Raw genomic sequence first — 18,899 nt, 5'->3', positions numbered from 1 at the left:
TCTTCCATATAACACAAGGGCAAAATGTCCATAGTGGGTTAGTTTTGTGGTTGTAAGTCTGGATCCTTGGGTGACACTTCTAAAGTTGGAGAAGAATTAATTCCTAGTTGTGGTGTGTTGCTTTCGTTGCCTGATGCCTTGAGGCATGTTGATTTAGTCATGTTGGCTTTACATTTTTATTCTGGGAAGGACCTCCATGTCCCAGGGTAGGTATCTGAGTAGTATTCATCCAGCTCCCTGTCCTACTTCCTTTACCTAATTATGATGAATAAGAACAAAACGCGGGCTTCCCTGGTGGCGCAGTGGTTGGGAGTCCGCCTGCCGATGCAGGGGACGCAGGTTCGTGCCCCGGTCCGGGGGGATCCCACGTGCTGCGGAGCAGCTGGGCCCGAGAGCCATGGCCGCTGAGCCTTTGTGTCTGGAGCCTGTGCTCCGCAACGGGAGATGCCACGGCACTGAGAGGCCCACGTACTGCAAACAAAACAAAACAAAAAACAAAAAAGAACAAAGCGCTATTTGTAACCATACATGTCCTTTATACTGAAACTGCAGAAAGTATAATTTTTCAGTACATATTTTCATGCATACATCTATGTCTGTGCAATCCCAAGAATTAAGATACATTTCATAGTTTTCCTTTACTAACATTGTGGTTTTCTTTCCTAGTGAGTGAACAGTTTAAAAGCATGAATTCATAACTGCATTGTCATTTATTTCAACCTCTTGCATACAGTGAATATAATGTGCTTGAAAAACACTTCGATGATGCCTTTGTTCTTTCCATATTAAATTTAACCATCCATGTCTATGAATTAAGTTTACTAGGAAAACTCACGTTTAAAAAAATTGTACAGGAAACAGCTGGATTATCACAATCAGCAAGGAAATGAACTCAAGAATTTGAACTAGTATTTCAGGAACACTTTGTCTTCATGGTAAACATTCACTTTATGCAAATCCCACTCGGCTTCATTTAATTAAAAAGCTGAAAAAGAAAGAAAATTCTGGGCTGAAAATAAAACACTAAGTGCTTTTTATCCCATTCTAAATTAGTACATGTAAATATAAAATAAAAATGTCACAGTTACATTATTTTACCTCATTCTAATTTTTATATCAGGGCAATTTCTCTGAACTAGTTCCTGTAATGGGATCAGGCTTGTGGTAAGAATAGGTCAGGGGTGGAAGCAGTTGTTCATAAGAACTTGAACTTGTGGTGTTTAAGTTTGAGTAACTTCTTTTTTTTTAAATAGTTGATTAACAATGTTGTGTTAGTTTCAGGTGTACAGCAAGGTGGTTCAATTACACATATACAGCTATCTCTTCTTTTTCGAATTCTTTTCCCATTTAGGTTATTACAGAATATTGAGCAGAGTTCCCTGTGCTATACAGTAGATCCTTGTTGGTTATCTATTTTAAATATAGCAGTGTGTACATGTCAATCCTAATCTCCCAATGGGTAACTTCTGTGAGCCGTTCTCATTGTTAGCTAGACCATTGGTTAAATCGGCATTTAAACTGACAATGTAGGGGAACAAAAGGGAATGGATTGAAACACATATTTGGAGTGGGCCGTTTCAACGTTCTAAACAAAATATTTTTTTCTGGTTATTTAATTTATAATGCATTTCTTAAAATAACTAAAGACTTTTGAGGATTTTATAATTTCATTATATTGAACAGCCAAAAAAGAATATATTACAAATCATAATAAAAATATCATCGGATTCTGATGAAACAACACAAATATGTATTTCTATATGTACATATAGAAATACAAGTAAAAAGTAACTATTTTTCCTTTCTTAACTTCCCTAAGCAAAACTTTAACCTATGAAAATAAATTTATTTAAGTTTGTAAAATCGTGAGTCAATTTAAATAACATTCTTCAAGCTTTTGTTGGTTATTTGTACCTTTCTGCTAACAGGTAGCAACTTTTTCTTCTAAAGTCTTGACAACATAACTTTAGGACAACCAGAGATAAACCAATTCTTAACTAAATATTAAAAAAATATATTAATGGTTACTATAGTTGAAAAGCCATGTAGTTGGGAAAAAGTTCAAACTAGTAAGTTTAATACTTGAACATTTAAATTATAATATCCTAGGCATACGTTACTTCATCTTTCTGAACCTCGGTTTCCTCATTAGTGAAAAGAACGGTTGTTTTGGATGATTTCTAAAGTTCTTTCCAGTGCTAATATTTTATAATCCTGGTGATACTATATGCTAAAATTAAATATATGTATTATAAAACATTACATGAAACATTTAAACATATTTTAAATATATGTTATCTATAATGGTTTACATTATATAATAAAGTAATTATGCAATACAAACTAAACTTTTTATTACTCTGTATCTGTTTCTGAGGAATTACTAAATTACAAGACAGAAATCATTGTGCTGATATCTAGGTGCAACAAGACATTGCTTCTAGTTTTTGAGAGAACAAGTTATGACTTAAGTACTGCAAGGGTAACCAATGCCATGAAGAGTCAGAAGTAAAATTCCTCAGAACATTAAGATACAGATGCTGTTCAATCCACATAATCCTTAACAACACTGATGGCACAGCAGGTATATATGTCACGTGTAGATGAACACTTCGGCTTTCTCTGTCCTCAATTAAAAGACTGCCCTGAAGATAAAGCTGACTGAAGAATAAGGGTTAATGAAAAAAGAAAACCTGATCACAAAATATTTAAAACTATACGTAAAGCTGAAAAACTTATAACTTAAAAGAAACCTGAGAATTTATAGTTTCCTTTTTTTTTGTGAAAAATAGTCCGCGCATTTCCAGCGATGGAATACTAAAGATCACCTTTTAGCACTGCTAAAAGTATTACCATCATAAAAGCAAGAATAGTAATATGACCTTTATGGTCATTTTATACTTGCTAAGTTTCTGGTGCTGGAAAGGTTAAAAAGGTTCTACAACTTTTTATATGTTGCTACATTCACAGGGTAAAAGGAACTTTGTATTTTCTTAATATTGAAATAGACTGAGAATCCTTAGTTACCAAGGTATTTGTTTACACCAGGGTTTTTTCCAAACTGAAATATTTTTAGAAAACTGTTAAAGTAATCTTCTTTTATATATTATTATGAAATGAGAAATACATATTTAATTTTGAACTAATCATTCTATTAATTGTACTAAAATAAAAGTTTAATCTAGCAGAGTACTACCTAATTTATATTTAAAATAATCTTTTTCAATAAAGAGTTATAAGCATTTGTTCAAGACACTGGAAATAGCTGAGGCACAAAAGTGTCAAATATTTTGTTAAAATGTTTCTTAGAAAAGTATGAACTATTATTCTCCAGGTAATCATTCAATAGTTCATGTTTGGTTTTATTTTTTTATTATATAAATGTCCAAGTTGTATTCCAGTATGAATGTTTTATACTGATTTCATCACTCAAGAAATAAGTTCCCTCATTTCTATGTATCAGGGTCTGACATACTTTTTGCTCTTCTCACATTTACCTGTCTAATGTTGATGTATCATCTAATGGTTCTCATAGATTCATGCTTCTAATACTGTTTGGATATTAACTTTCCTAATAAGGCTTATTATAAAACATATACAATCCTTTTGTATCATACTTAAAAACGGTTGAATGCTAAAAGCTGAATATATTCCTCTTATTTGGAATGTATTTTTTCAGTGTTGCAGTCTGTTTCCTCAGAGGGAGAAGCTGCCTTGGGTACCACAATCAACTTCTGTCTGGACTTCTGTCCACCTGCTGTCATGAATGAATCTCATGACAATTCATGGTAGTCTATATGTGGTAGTCTATAACACTGACTACCGTGGCTGGCTTATTCTCAAGTGAATACATGCCTGGTCAGCCCTAACTCAGGTTAGTATAAGATGGATGCTACTTGGCAAGGGTATTGACCTGTACCCAGGAAGAACAGGTAGAGGCCAGGACCAGCAAATATGCCCCAGAAGCTCCCCTTCTCCTAGGCTAAAGGGATGCAAATATTCCCTTCTAGTGTGTAACTTTATTATTACTTAAAGTCCATCAGGGATGCCGAGGGGCCTTGTATATACAAAGTCAAAGCACTTCTCCCTTTAAATCTGGCTCTCTGCTAATGCTCCCTCACAATAGCAAATATTCAGGATTTAGATAAAAATGCAGTCCCTGACTTGCTGGGGAGTGATATTCCAAAAGTTCATAAACAAGCTTATTATTTGAAATCAAGTTTTTCTAGAGAAAGATTATTTAAAGTAGTAACTATTTCCTCAAATTCAGGGCCCCCAGAAGTCAGCTTCAGTCAGTATTCAACAGGACTTACTGATCATCTACTGTGTAGAAGAATATTACGAATAGAAGGGTGCTGCAAGAAAAGGAATGATTGAAAGTCACGGCCGTTACGCTTCCGCTCTAGAGGAGAGACCTGGATACAATAAAGTATAACACAGTGACGCACTTGATAAGATGGCAAAGAACAATCTAAACAAGCAAACACAGGAAAAAACTGGGAACAAGTGAAATGAAGGGGTAGCAACCTAAGCGAAAGGAGCTGACGGAGGAAAGGCAAATTATGAGAACAGATTCCGTGTGCGCCTTACGGCTAAACCAGGAGTCAGCACACTGAATAAACCATGCGGGCCGTAGGTCTCTCTCGGAACTACTAAACTAAGCTGCTCTAGGGCAAAAGCAGCCTAAGACGAGGCATAAACAAATGAATCTGCCTGTGTGCCAATAAAACTCTATTCATGGACACTGAACTTTGAATTTTATAAAATTGTCACATCACAGTATTCCCTTTTTTCCAGTGATTTAAACCTTTCTTAGTTTACATGGCACACAAAAATTGGCAGTGGGCTAGATTTGGCCCAAAGGCAGTAGTTGCTAACCCTGCTCTAAACCACAAGGTACAGTGAAGACTGTGCTGTAAGATGAAACAGGTGGAACCAAACTTTAATATAACCCTTCCCTACGTTCAAAATGTATACAAGTCAAACTGCTGACATCCCAACTTGAGTGCTGGGATTATAAAAAATTTTATTCAGTTTCTTGATATTTTCTAGAAGGAACATGTATTAACTTTTCCTTCTTTCTGGTTAGCCATCAATGGATTTTGATGAAGCAGCAGCATAATCTGTGCATATCTGTGCATTATTCTCGAGTAAGTGATGGCTTATCGATGATAACGACTAAACACGGAGATAAATTAGGAGGCTGGGTGATATTCTGAAAAAGATACTAGGTATATAAATTAAGACAGCAGCAGTGGGAATAGCAAGTGTTGGAGACCAAACCGACTCCGAGGTTTCTATCTTGCATGATTGAGAATAACAGTGTTGTAGGGAAAATGGGCAGGGCAGGAGACACAGGTTTGGAGCAGAGAAGAGCTTGGCTTTGGGGTTGAGGGTGAGGTGTTAATGTGGTATTAAGGTCTGTTTCTAGATCTCAGGAGAAAGATCAGGATTTTACATGTATATTGGGGACTGAGAAGTAATCTAAAAGGAAAAAGGAAGGTCCAAGCGTGCTATGTTACAAAATCCAGGGCATAGCCTGTCCAAGAGGAGCTAGTTAACCAAAGTCCTAGAAAGGTTACACGGGTTGCAGAATGAGAAGAGATATCTGGATTTGGTTATTGGGTGGCTACTGGAGACCCATATGACATGTAATATGTAATGTTTGTTCCTTTTCTCTTCCTGTGAAATATCTGAACAGGCACCAAATAGTGGTTTGCATTTTGTTTTGACTTCTCTTAATTAATTTATCTGTTCCCCAGTGTTTTAAAAAACCAGAATGTATGCGGTGCTCTTGAATGAATGAATTCTGTCCAGTTGGGAGCAGGTTAAGTTCTCTACCAAGATCTTCAGCTGGACAGAATTTTCTTGTCTAATGTTCTCACTTCCTGTTCTCAAACTGGGAAAGAAGTCAGACCTCATGGTTACATAATGGCACTTGGTCGCACAGAAATCACTTGTGTGGATAAGGGGCAGCTGCTCTGATTTCATCTTGGAGCCAAAGAAGTGAGCTCACTCCTGTTCCCCTGGCCTTGTAGCTAGTAGAACTTAATGAGTCACTGTTCTCAGGATTTTCTAACCTTTATATTCACAAGTGTTCTAAGGGGATGCGAGGGAGAAGTAGTTATGGCTGTCAGCCAGGCCTCTTCAGCCAAAAGCCCTGGGGCTCTCTTCTTTGTAACAGAAAATTACCAAATCCAGAAAAGTCTTCAGGTCTGAAGTACACGATCTAAAATAAAGCCCTAAAGAAATTCAGGACTTTATTAGGAATTGGGAAAGGGATCTTTGGGAATGGAAACCTTTCTATTGATATACCTACAGTTACGCACAGTGAGAGCTGTCAAGTTGAACGACTGCTGAGGCCTCTTCTCTACAGCCTACACAGCGGGGCACTTTGGAAGAGTGTGGATAACATTATTATTATAACTAGGTGTGGTCCGAGACGTGGATGCTAGGTCTGGGGGGAAAAGGCCAGTAAAGCTAGTATGTGGAGTAAGGCGGGGGGACACGTGAGCAACAGAACTTCTAGATCACAGGAGCTTCCTACTCTTCCCCTCCTTCTGGGGGTTGCTGAGTGGTGGAGTTTCTGCCGGCGTAAGAAAGTTGTGTTTGCACAATGGAAATAACCCTCTAGAGCTTCCTTTGCTGTGTGTGTCTCTGCTCAGACCATGTGTTCTGAGGTTTGAGGGACTGCAGTGCGAAATCAAAAAACCTGGACACTGAGTGTTATATAAAAATCACTTTGGATTTATATGCAGGTTCCTGGTATCTATTTCTGAAATATCAAATATTGATTAAAAAATCAGTCCGTGTTTAGAAGACTTGTATTTTATTATTCTGGATATTAAAGCTTATATTGTTTGTTAGTGGAAAAGGCATTTGACTATACTTTTCCTCAGCAGAATTAAACATATTTCTGTCAACTGTTCTGCTTTCCTCCCTCAAGTAATAAAACAGAAGTAGCCAAATCGAATTAAATTTTGTTTGAAGTGGTGGGCATACACATGCATACGAATATTATTGTTTAAAAAAACATACTGTGTTTGTCAGTGGTTAAGTCCATGGGTCAAAGTCTATTGCTGGAAAACTTCATCTGAGGGCTTGTCCCTGTAGCAGCTAAGTACAGCAGCGTAAGGCTGGGATACGAGCTCTCATAGTTCTAAGTTATCTTGCATTTGTAAAACAATAGTTGGCCACAACTTGTCTTACTTATGAGATAAATATTATGGTTGTTATCCGAAAGATGAGGAAAACTGAGGCTCAGAGAAGATGAAAAGACTTGCCTGCGGTTACAGTTTTAAAGTGCCATGGTCCAAATCACATCTTCTCACTCAAAGTCCAGATCACTTCCCAATACACCACAGTGAAATACAACAATATGGAGAAAATAGTCCTTAAGATTCGATTTCCATTTGTACAACAGTATTACAAAGATTTAGCACTGTATTCTTTATGTAGATAAGATAGGACACACGCAGAAGTGCCGCTATAGCACTCCAGCTCTTCTCTGAACCACCTCTAAGGTTTTGGTCCTTTACGTCATTCTTCAAAGCTGGAACTCAGCATCAGAAAGGCAATCCCAGTGAAATTCTTATCAATGATACATACTGTGGATTGATCACCACACCATTTCTGTGTTTTATTTTTGTATGGCTCAAGATTGTGTTTTATATTTTCCCTACAAATGAAAGATCTACATCTAAGTAAGATGTAGAAAGGAAAGTGATATTGTTACATAGCGTACGTCCTGGGATTTTTTGCCTTGCTGTGCTTGTTCACTAGCATACTTTTCTCAGAATTCATTAGGAATATCTTTCCTGTCTACCTATTATTCTGTACTTTCCCTTACTGAATGTCAGTCCTTTTTTTGGTTATTCATCATCTCTCAAAGTAACCAAAGCCATCATGAATTATAAGTATCTTGTTAAGACAATGGAGTAGTCTATGTCCACTGGAAGCTTAATTAATACACATTTTTATATTTACTTTTGATGCCAGCCAGCTCAGGATCATTTTGAGGTTGCAATAAGTATCTTTAGAGCCCCGGTGTCTGGAATAATGTTTACACACTCCACACACCCAGAGGGGAGTGTGGAACAACCTGACAACTCCATGGCGTATCGTGTGATGTGAATCCCACCTTCTGGAGTTGTGCACTGTGGCAAACCAATACTCTCCTCTCCATTATGTTTCTATCTTAATGGTTCCTGTTGCAGTTAGGTAAGGAATAAACAAAAAATGTTTTTGAATAAACATATTCAATTAACAAGTATATGATGAGCACCTACTATGTGCACAACACTTTGGAGATATAAAAAAGGCATTTCCAAGGACCTTCTCTAAAATACCTTACGATACTCTAGAATGAAAAGAACTGCAACACACAAAAGTTACATATGAATACTTAATGAAAAATGAAATGTGGTAAGGTGCTACTGAATAACCAAGTGCTGAAATGGCTAGTACAGGCAAGAGGTAGGTTAAGTAATTACTTCTGAGAACCCACTACCTTTCAGGCACTACAAATTGATTATATAATTTACCCCCTCAAAATTCTCAGATAGGTATTAATTATTATGCCAAGTTTACAGATGAAGAAACAAACTTAACAAAGCTGTTATCCAGCCCCATAAAAACACTACTTTTAGAGGTGATGAAAAATGAGACTCAAAAATTAAGTAACTCCAAGTCCCAAAGTTCGTGAAGAGAGAATGGAAGATTCAAACTTGGATCCGTGTGACTGCAGAGCCAGAGTTCTTATAACATACAAAATTATATACTGAATTTGAACTCAGATCTTGTGATTCTAAACATTATTTTTCCATTATACCATACCTCTCAAAGACAACCAAAGATTCGTAAACAGGAAACAAAATGATAGAATTACTAGAGAATGTTTTATGCTGTTTTCCTACTAAAACAGACTTGATATGTCAAATAGTTTTATAGAAATTTTTTGAAGAAAACTTTGAATCAGTGTGTCAGTGGGAAAGTAATTACCCATAATGGAAGACTCTCATGTATGACCACTAGCATTTTACTCTTCTTAGAAAATGGAATAAGCCCTAAAGTTAATCTTTATTTAATACTCAAGATGAATTCAGTGCTATCACTAGAATAAAATTCCTTCTTTTTCTGAACTATGGCTCAGATGGTAATTACATCAAATTCTTAATAATCTTTGATATTTCACTGATAATTTCAAGGGATTCAAGAGACCAATTAAGTTCATCAAAAGGTTCAGGGAAAATCTGTTCTTCACCAACTGAATCATGCAAATAAAAAAAACAGTTGCCAATCCCAAACTCCCTAACAACAACAACAAAAAGACAAAAAATAATTGTAAATCACTATATTGTACACCTGTAACTTATACTGTACATCAACTACACATCAAAAAGAAAGAGAAAAAAAAAACTCAAAACAACAACAAAAAAACCCAAAACAACAGTTGCTTAATCTTTAGCGTAAAAAAATCCTGCTTAGGAAAAATTAAATATAAATGTGTAAAATCTTTATATCAGAACTAATGAGAATAATTAGCATCAAAGAGTTATTGAGTAATTAATACTATGTGCCATTTACTAAGTACCAGGCAATGTGCTAAGTGATTTACATCATATAATCTTTACAAATGTCAAAGTATGTAAACATTTCCCATTTACAAATGAGAAAACCAAGGTTTAGAAAAGTTACTTAACTTTCCCAAAGTCACTGAGCTAGTAACAGGTAGATCAGGGATTTAAATGAGGGAAGTTTGCTTACTGAAACTTAAAGATGATCTGGGAGAATTTAGTGATGGCATGAAACATGTTGATACTGTGGGGAAAAAACCCTTAAGACTAAAATGTGGGGAAGATTTAAGGAAATAGAGTAAACATGTAACAGACTTTTATCCCTTTCAGCAAGTATATAGACCAAAAACAAAAAAAAATAGCAGTGTGAAGTACTCAGAAAATAGGAAGCACATGAATGTTTAAGGTTTTGTGAGGTTTAAAATTAAAATAAAAATGAAAAGCAAAAAGATCATTCCTTATAGAAGAAATTAAAGGTTGTATATCAGACAATTCAAAATTGTGAGGAAATAAAAAATTAGTTTTAAAATAATTCTGGACATAGTTCTGTGCATCAGAGGCATTTCGTGGTACAAAAGTTATAATTCACAAACCTAAAACACAGATACCAAAGGCTGGGGCATTACACCCAAGAGAGTACTTTGGCATTGGAGCCAAAGCCCCTGGCTAAAGGTGTTTTTCAGTTAGTAGATGGTGTTATGTTCAAATATGCATTTTCAGTAAAGGACATCTCTCGTCTTATCCAAAGTACTGGTACCATCTAAAGTAGGCAGAAGTGGGAGGTTTTTCCATTCTTTTTGAAGAAAACTGTTTATTTGTCCTGGCAGCTCATCTCAAAGTCAAGGAAATGGTCTTGGTTGAGAAAGTTATTATTTTTTTTGCAAGCCTACTTCAATGTATGTCTGGCACAAAGGATTGGATTGATTTAGCTCTTGGTCACCAGGGTTTATGATTCATTATACTAGGCACTAGCTCTCATTGAAGATGGGCATCCACAATGTCTTTTCAGAAGTACCCAGGCCAAGACATACCTCTGGAATATGGAATACCTTTCCTCTTGCTATAACGATGGTGTCGAGTATCTCATTTTCTCATTCCCTACAAACTACTTTTATCCGATAGGAGCAAGATTTGGTTTGTTTTTTTATTTATCAAATACTATAGTGCTGGTGCCACAGACACGTGCTTCTGGGAATGCAAAGTGCTCCTTCAGAATGTGGTACTATGTTCATAACTGACCAAGCCTCTCCCATAGGATAATTCAGTGGGAAATCGTCTCTTTTTCTTTTTTTATTAACATGTCATCTTTCAACTATTCCCAGAATTATTTCTCTTGTCCTTTCTTTCATTTATTCCCTCTCTCACTCTGGCTTTTGCTATCACCTTTGCTTTCTCTCCAGTGAACTAGCTGGACAGAAATTGTTTTCACTATACTGCCAGGTTTTTAGAACTTAGCTGAGGATTTATCCAAATCTCTGGTATATATACTCTCTCCAGTCCTTTTGGCAACACTTGCTCTTGATGTTAATCATCTATTTATTATCATAATCATTCGCAAGAGAACTGATAAAATTTCTGAGAAAAAACCTTATTCTGAAGGAAAATGATGCAGTGGATTAAAAACAACCCCCAAAGCAATACCTACCATTACTAAAGTAACTCTGGCATATATGCACATGTTAGACTAATAAGAGAATAAAGCTTTTCAGATGCAAAGTTGGTATTTTTTCTCATAATGCTCCCCTCTACCATACTTTGTTAGCTCAGAGGGATGCTGTAAATGTAACGAAGGGAACACATATGACCTATTCTATCAACCTGACAAGGCAGGAGAATTTGATGATGAATGACTGGAGGGCTATGCAGTAGGAGGGCTAGAAGGATTTAGGGAAGCTTGATGAACGATGCATCACTATATCCATGGAAAAGGTAGAATGCAGGAAAGCAGATACAAACAGAAGTTCTTAAGAGGTTGAAGAGAAATATTAGAAAGCTTTGAAGGGATATGGGAAGAGATGAATAAAGTAAGAATGATTTAAAGTGGGCCGTGGAAGAGCTGGAACAGCGCAGCAAACGGTGGAGTTTGCAAGAGTGGAGGCCAAAGCCAGGATCCTGCCTTCACGTCTCTGTAATGACATGTCACAGTCTTTCAGTGCACTGGGTTTCCCAGGCTTTTTTGCTGAGCTCTGTTCTGAGTCTGTTTCTTGGCAGCTCCTCTTAGGGGTTTTCATCTAAACTATGTCAAATTTCATATTCACAAACCACTCTTGTGCGTGATTTCCATCTGACTCCTTACATCTCCACTTCCAGCCCCGTGAGGCCAGCTAACGGCAAGCCCAGTCCTTATTTAGCCTGGTGGGCCCTTGGAAAGGGAGTGTGACTGTGACACAATAAGAATGGTTGATGCCACACTCATAAAGAAATAAGCATATACTCTGGTTCAGAAATGCTCACTATGAATATCTAGGGTGAGGCCTGGAATATGTATTTTGAAAAGCTTCCCAGGTGATTTACATGTCCACTCCTGGTAAAGAATCAGAGGATTAGAGATTTATACTACTAAATGACAATTACTTTTTGGGAAAAAAGGACAAACGTAAACTCTTCATATCATAGCAAAATAGTTCTGTCAAATGTAACATTATTCTATGGAATGAGAAAAACAACTTTTCTCTACTTGTTCTAACATAGCAATATAATGACTAGGAAAATATAGATAGGGGATGATATTCTTGTTAGATTTTGATGCTCTGATGTATAAGGAAAGCTGGAATTTGCTCTTTACCTTCCCCTATTTTCTGACCGTCAACTAAATAGGTTTTAAGAATCGCACAACATTCCTTACTATACTTCACCTTTTATTAAAGTAGACACCTTTCATGGACACTGTAAATGCTGTAGGTTGAAATGAGTTAATTTAACTGTTTTTGACACCCTGAATAAAAACTTAAGAGAAATAGAAATACTCTTCTACAGATTCCATCAACAGAAAACATGCAAGTCAAACTAAGACTCCAGTCATACAGAACTGTGATTCTCAATCGTAGGGCAGGGGGAAAAAGAACATAAACTTCATCTTTCCTGGGCGTTACTTAATCTGAGATTTGATTAGTCTGACTTCACATTTTCAAAACCAAAATTAGATAGCCAATGTCAAGAATAAAATCAAGAAACTGGAGGCTTTAATTGCCTTTCTTATTACTCTTCTTGCCCTCAGAACTAATGTTTTTTAAAAATTCACTTACGCTGCAGGCAGGATTAAAGGTAGATGGCCTCACAGCTCAGATGTGATACTCACATTTCTTCTACTCCTTTAGTACAGTTATTTTTAATGGGTGTGAGAAGAAGAGATTGGAAATGTGAGAAGAAGAGATTGGAAATGTGCCTCAGAGAGGTAGGGCTGAAGCGTCTTACTCTTCATTGTAAGCCCATAATCAGATCTCTGTCACGGGAATAGTTCTGTGCCCCAGAAAAAGCTATACATTGCTGCCATCACCTATGTAGAAACATTCTCTTAATATAATTGCTCAGTTCACATGCAAAAGGAATGTAAGGTATGAGATTTTATTTTCTATCAATATATCATTAGTTCTACTATCTCAACAGAAAAGAGTTTTCAAAATCTGAGAAAGGAAATACAGAGCCTTTACTTATTAATTAGAGAGAAGGAAGGGTTATTAGAAGGACTCCCTAGAGAAAGAGAAAGTGGAATATTTATTCCTTTGAGAGAAGCTGAGGGAGGAATGTGGTCAAGAAATGAATCTGCCTAATTCATGACCTGGACAACTCTAATCTGGCACATCAGCTGTATTTTGCTTTAGTGAAAAGTATAGTTTGGTTATAATAACATCATTTTGGAATGAATTTTCAACATCCTTCCATCCCCAATTATGAAAATATGTTGGTAAAAATCTTAGGAGATATTCATTATATAACTTCCAGTGACTAGACATTATTTTATCAGTTAATTTTCCCTTTCAAGTTTGCTCTTATTGGAAAAAAAGCTAAAACTTTGCAGAATTCAAAAGATGCAATTTACTGGACACTGAACGGTAGCTTTTATGAGAAAAAAATTTTGCAAATGAAGTAAAAATCATGATGGACAGGCAAACCAAGACAAGAAGAAATTTTGATAAATTCCACAAAATTTAAAACATTTTGTTATCTGTTTATGTACATATGTAATATGCATATAACATGTATCTCTAAAATAAAACTATGTTATGCTAGGCAGCAGGAACCATGCCTTATATCTCCTTCATATGGTCTATGCAGAACACATGGCAGGTGCTCAAAAACTTGCTTAACAGAGTTTAAAGTCACTTGGCAAATAAGTTAGCTGCTTTATATTAATCCTTAAATATATATTAACCAATGAAATTCTATTTATTCTATTAGTTAAAAATGAAAACAGTCACATTAGTATAATGATATTACCTGTAAGGGTAGCCGTGGTACTTGGAACGAAATATTGAAAGTAGAAAACTGAAGAAGAAGACCACCAGGCCTAATCCCACTAGACAAATGACTAGAAAGAGACAGAAAACTCCATTGGTCTAGACACACACAACCCAAATGTTTATATTTTTTAAATGCATTCAGTTAATCACAGTATACTTACATGTAACAGTTCATGGCACACACAGGTACAACAAACCAGATAATCATTATTTTCCACATTCTTCTCAATGAAAATGTACTATTTGGGGTATGAAAACAACAAAAGTGATCTAAGTCTTCTGGTGGTTTTCTTCTCTTACAGAATTCCTACAAGTACTAAAATGCCCCCAGAGGGATCAAAACAAAACACAACAAAACATGTGATAAACCGCAAACAAGATTGTCAGCCCCTGCATTGTGAAGTACTGGCTATATTAGCAGAGACATTTGCATTATTAGAATATGCAATATAATTTTATTTTCAGATGCCATGGAATGTTTACAGAGAAATGTAATTTTAGGTTATTGGCTAGATTATTGCCTCAGTAAAAGCCTGTTCCTTACAAATAACAGTTCGTCCCAGCGCACTGAAGGCTAGGAACAAAAGCTTGGGGAGTGAGAAAATGCGAACTCTGTGACAGTCAAAGCAGGAGGAAATCCCCCTAAATAGCTGCTAACAGCGTCTCGGTATTACTGTTTGTTTGTTTTACAAAGGAACACACAGTGTATTTTACAGCAGAATGTGCTTAGGCTGTGGTCTAGGTTTTCAGTGTCACTTTGTCCAAGGCAAGTTGACAACAGGGAAATTTCTTTTCCTTTCTGTTATGGTTAGGAAGATTTTACTCTAAAGTAGATGACTAATCAAATATATATAATATACATAACAAAAATGTACGCAAATACATATATTGGATTTTAATTGAATAAGATACATTGCTATTAGTAAAATAAACAAAACATAAATGCTTAAAAATCTGAGCCAATTAAATGCAGGTATGTTTAGAATAAAAGAAAACAGGTATATTTAGAGAAATAGAAATTTATTTAAATCTGTTCTGTAAATAAGTAGAAATTAGTTCTCTTAATAAGAAATAGCTAACTGTTTCTTAAGAATAAAACATTTGTGCCATACTTGTATCCTTTCGTTAGTTTCAGGGAATTCTTTAAAAACAATGAAATATCTAATATAACTAATTATAAAAGAAAGGGGAAGACAAAAGAGATTAAACACACTAAGACAGACGGAAACAAGGAAGATTAAACGGTTCTATATGCTGCTATAGTGATGAAATACGATTTTAAAATTATTCTAGCATATAAATTAGACCAGGTTTAATTACAATCCTGGAAATCAGGGAGTAGATAAGGTATGGCATTGTTGAAACACGGTCTAGAAATTGTCAGTTTTCTTTCAACTCTGTAGAATACCATTCTCTCAGTTTTGAGAACAAATTGTGAAAAGTCCTAAGTGCTTAATAGCGTTGAGCTGCAGCCTCTATGGCATTTCATTTCAGGTAACACTCATGAAGGTGAACTTCAAATGAATATTGGCAGAAAGCAAAGCAAAAACAGTTGCTGAATACCGCAGAAATGAAAAACACCTTTTTTCCCTTAGATTGTGGAATGTCCAAGTATGACAGACACTAGCCACTAGACATAGCAACTGTGCTTACAATAATCTTAGTAAACCCAGAATTAATGACATGATGCTTTACTTTCTACTTCCTACATTTGGCATTACCAAATACTTCTTCCTTTCCTCTGTCTTTTTCTCCAGAAGCTGAGTAAAACACTTTTTCACTCCCTTTGCCGCTTTCGGTAGCCTCATCTGATTGTGTTTGATGGGAAATAAGCCTCAAAACGTGATCACGTAAGACAGAGTATATTACTTGATTCTATGCAGTGGAACAAAATGATGCTACTCAAGTGCTCGCACGTGGGGGAGAGGACCCGAGACAGGAGTCAGTAATGACCCAACAAACCACTGCAGCCCATACGAGATAACATACTTGTGAGAAGAAAATGCTATGACGACACAGATGCATTCTGACCTGGGCAATAATAATCACAGTACTTGTATTATATCAAAAATAAAAATCACACTGGAGTCAAAAGGGATAATTTAAAAAATATATTTCCCATTCTCCACCCCTTCTGTCTCTCGCCCACCCCATGCACACACACGCACACACACACACTCACACACACACAGACACACAAATAAATAAACTGGCAGTGGGTGGGGGCTGGAGTGATTATTTATATATATATAATTATAGACCTGCAATTAAAAAATTACATATTTCTTACTATTTTAATATGAAGGATACATGATAAATATATAAACACATAAGAATTTGTCCTTATAAATATTACTTGCCAGTCCCAAGAACGTCACATTCTTTATTCAAAACATAAATCATAAAATGATGTTCTGAGCAATGATTAACTAAAGAAAGTAATGTGTTCATCGCTTGTGTAGTTTCTTTCTAACAGTGTATAGATGGCATCATGGGAAAACAGAGGGTAGACTAAAGTGTCTGTTACATCCAAAACATTTCAACACTTAAGATACCTAAGAATTATATTTAGAAATCACTATGACTGATTTACATACATGTCACCATAACTAAAATTCCCATAAAAAATAAGTCTGGATTTTATTTTAAACTTCTTAATAAATTATGAGTCTCTTCCAGATGCCTGTGTTCCTCACACATACATTCTGGGTTTTAAAAAGGGTTCAGAAATGCAAAGCATATTGAGGAAAATCTTAATTATAGGTTTCTGGAAGCATAATCGTAAGCTCACATGGGGACTTTATATTAATTAAAGAAAGATCTGTGGTGGGAAATACTGAATGTAAGGCTGTCGTCCTTTCCTAACCTCTGCTCCTCAGGGCAGAAGATTTTTCCCATGTGTTTTTTCCCTTTTCCTGCCAAAAATATGTTACTTTATAAACATGTATTCTTTTTCTACAACTCCCTTCGAGGAACAGTTCTGTCAAAGGATAAAATGTCGTCACCTTGTTAAGACATAGTGCTGGAACTTGGTAGAGTTGTAAATCTTGGAATATCAATGGAAAAGGCAAAGACACTGGAAAACATGGTATCACGAAATGCCCTCTTTCTAAATGTTGCTAAAAGGAGGTTTTGGAGGTAATCGGAAGTATAGTATTTCAGGGTACAAGACCTATGCAAAAACTTCTCTCTCTGAGTCAGTCCTTGAATGCATACCTGATTCTTGTGGCACAGGGAAACATATCATTAGCCAGTAAAACCTCTGAAGACTCTACCCACAGAATTTTCCACCTCTTCCTGTAGGGTGGACATGACTACAGAGACTACAGCTTCAGCAGGGATGTGTCAGAGCACCCCAACCAAGGGTGAATAAGAGCTCTTCTTTATATCCATTTCCACAGAAAATCACCCAGTCCCATTTTGGAAGAAATGTATTTTTAAGTATTTGCCACACACACATCCAAGAAACAGAAAAAAGTAAGGAACACCACAACTGTCTTCAAACCAGAACATTTCTTTAGAAGTTCATTTACAAAGGACTTTTATCTATTTCCCATTTGATTTAAATGAAGCTTAAGACTAAAACAAACTTAGAAAAATACCAACACAGAGACTTACTCCGTCTTTTTCCAACATCGCCTTTGGATGTTGCCGCTTCATTTAGAAGAACCATCCCCATGGTGATAGCAGCATCTATAGTAGTTGTCAAGGAAACAGTAGAAATAGATGCAAATAAAATCTATTAATTTTTCTGGATCTGAACACAATGTGTTCTGTCCCAGAATGATTAAATTACAAACGCACACAGAGGTAAATGCAATTTATTCTCTTTATATAACATAAGATTACCGCTCTTTGTGTATTTAAATATGCCTTAATTTTTAGACTGTATAACCTGAAACTTTGAGATTTTAAAGGTCTAATTCTAAATGCCCTTAAATTCCAGAACTTTCATAGTGCATATGAATTATAAACTCTCAAAACCAATGATATTTCACATTATACATAAAGGTATACACCAGTTACAATTAGAATGACAATTTATTGGCAATCATAGAAAATTAGAATATATTCAGCATGGGTCCAACCAACCAACCTCTGTTGGACGCATAATGCATCCAAGAGAAAAAGCCACTACCAGCCCCATGCAATACCATCTCCCTGCCCGACACACATGTATACCACTAAACTTTTAGGAAATCCACAAAAACAGTTTGAAAACCTCTGAAATTTAGATAATTACTAAGTTCTTTGTGTTTCAATCATGTCATCATGGCCTGAAAGGACAAGGTAACAGAATGAATGTTTTGCACTAGCAGTATGTTAGTTTGTGGACTTTAAGGATTCATTATTCTTAAGGTGTTTTGGACAATTTACTGATATAAACTCCCTCGAGTCCAGAGTCATAGGAGGTTGTCAATAATGATCGAAAAATTAAAAGCTTGTATCACTCAAACGGCTGATACACAGGGAATTTCGACTGCCTAACTTAGTTCTCTGGAGCAGACTGATAGGACTGATGTAGATCCTTAATAAGGAATTAAATTAGGGTTCTCCTTTCATCTTTTTTTGCCAACACCCTTTTATATTCATGTAAAATTCTAATCTATACATTTATGTATATATTTGATCTACTGAAAATTCATAGAGTTCTGGATTATTTTAACTATCACAGAAACATTTTTTATAAATATTCAAAATATAAATGACACTTAAAAATGATTTTATATAGATAATATAAACGAAACAAATATTTCTTTTATGCCACCATCTGCTCAGTAGCTTCCAAAATTCCTTTATAAAACTGGGGAAAATCACACTATTTTTATTTCTGGGGAAAACAAGTTTTAAAAATTAAATGCTT

The 18,899-nt window shown here is 35.8% G+C and overlaps 1 protein-coding gene across 2 annotated transcripts in view; it reads right to left on the bottom strand.

Annotated features, from left to right (window-relative positions):
• Nucleotides 1-691: 691 nt before the first annotated feature.
• The window catches only part of TUSC3 (tumor suppressor candidate 3), a 181,989-nt gene continuing 163,781 nt past the window's right edge, over nucleotides 692-18,899 (bottom strand). The window contains exons 8-11 of one of the 2 annotated variants that reach the window (XM_065900081.1): nucleotides 17,654-17,728; nucleotides 14,013-14,103; nucleotides 7,284-7,346; nucleotides 692-985 (exon numbers count right to left, since the gene is read on the bottom strand). In XM_065900081.1, the coding sequence (XP_065756153.1) occupies nucleotides 7,328-7,346; nucleotides 14,013-14,103; nucleotides 17,654-17,728 (185 nt within the window). In that variant the 3' untranslated portion in view covers nucleotides 692-985; nucleotides 7,284-7,327. The remainder of the gene's footprint in view (nucleotides 986-7,283; nucleotides 7,347-14,012; nucleotides 14,104-17,653; nucleotides 17,729-18,899) is intronic. The other variant, XM_065900082.1, reaches the window with a different exon arrangement.

This window comes from Phocoena phocoena, chromosome 21 (genome assembly GCF_963924675.1).
Source record: "Phocoena phocoena chromosome 21, mPhoPho1.1, whole genome shotgun sequence".
In the NCBI taxonomy this organism is placed as follows: domain Eukaryota; kingdom Metazoa; phylum Chordata; class Mammalia; order Artiodactyla; family Phocoenidae; genus Phocoena; species Phocoena phocoena.
This window is presented reverse-complemented; position numbering and strand designations above follow the sequence as displayed.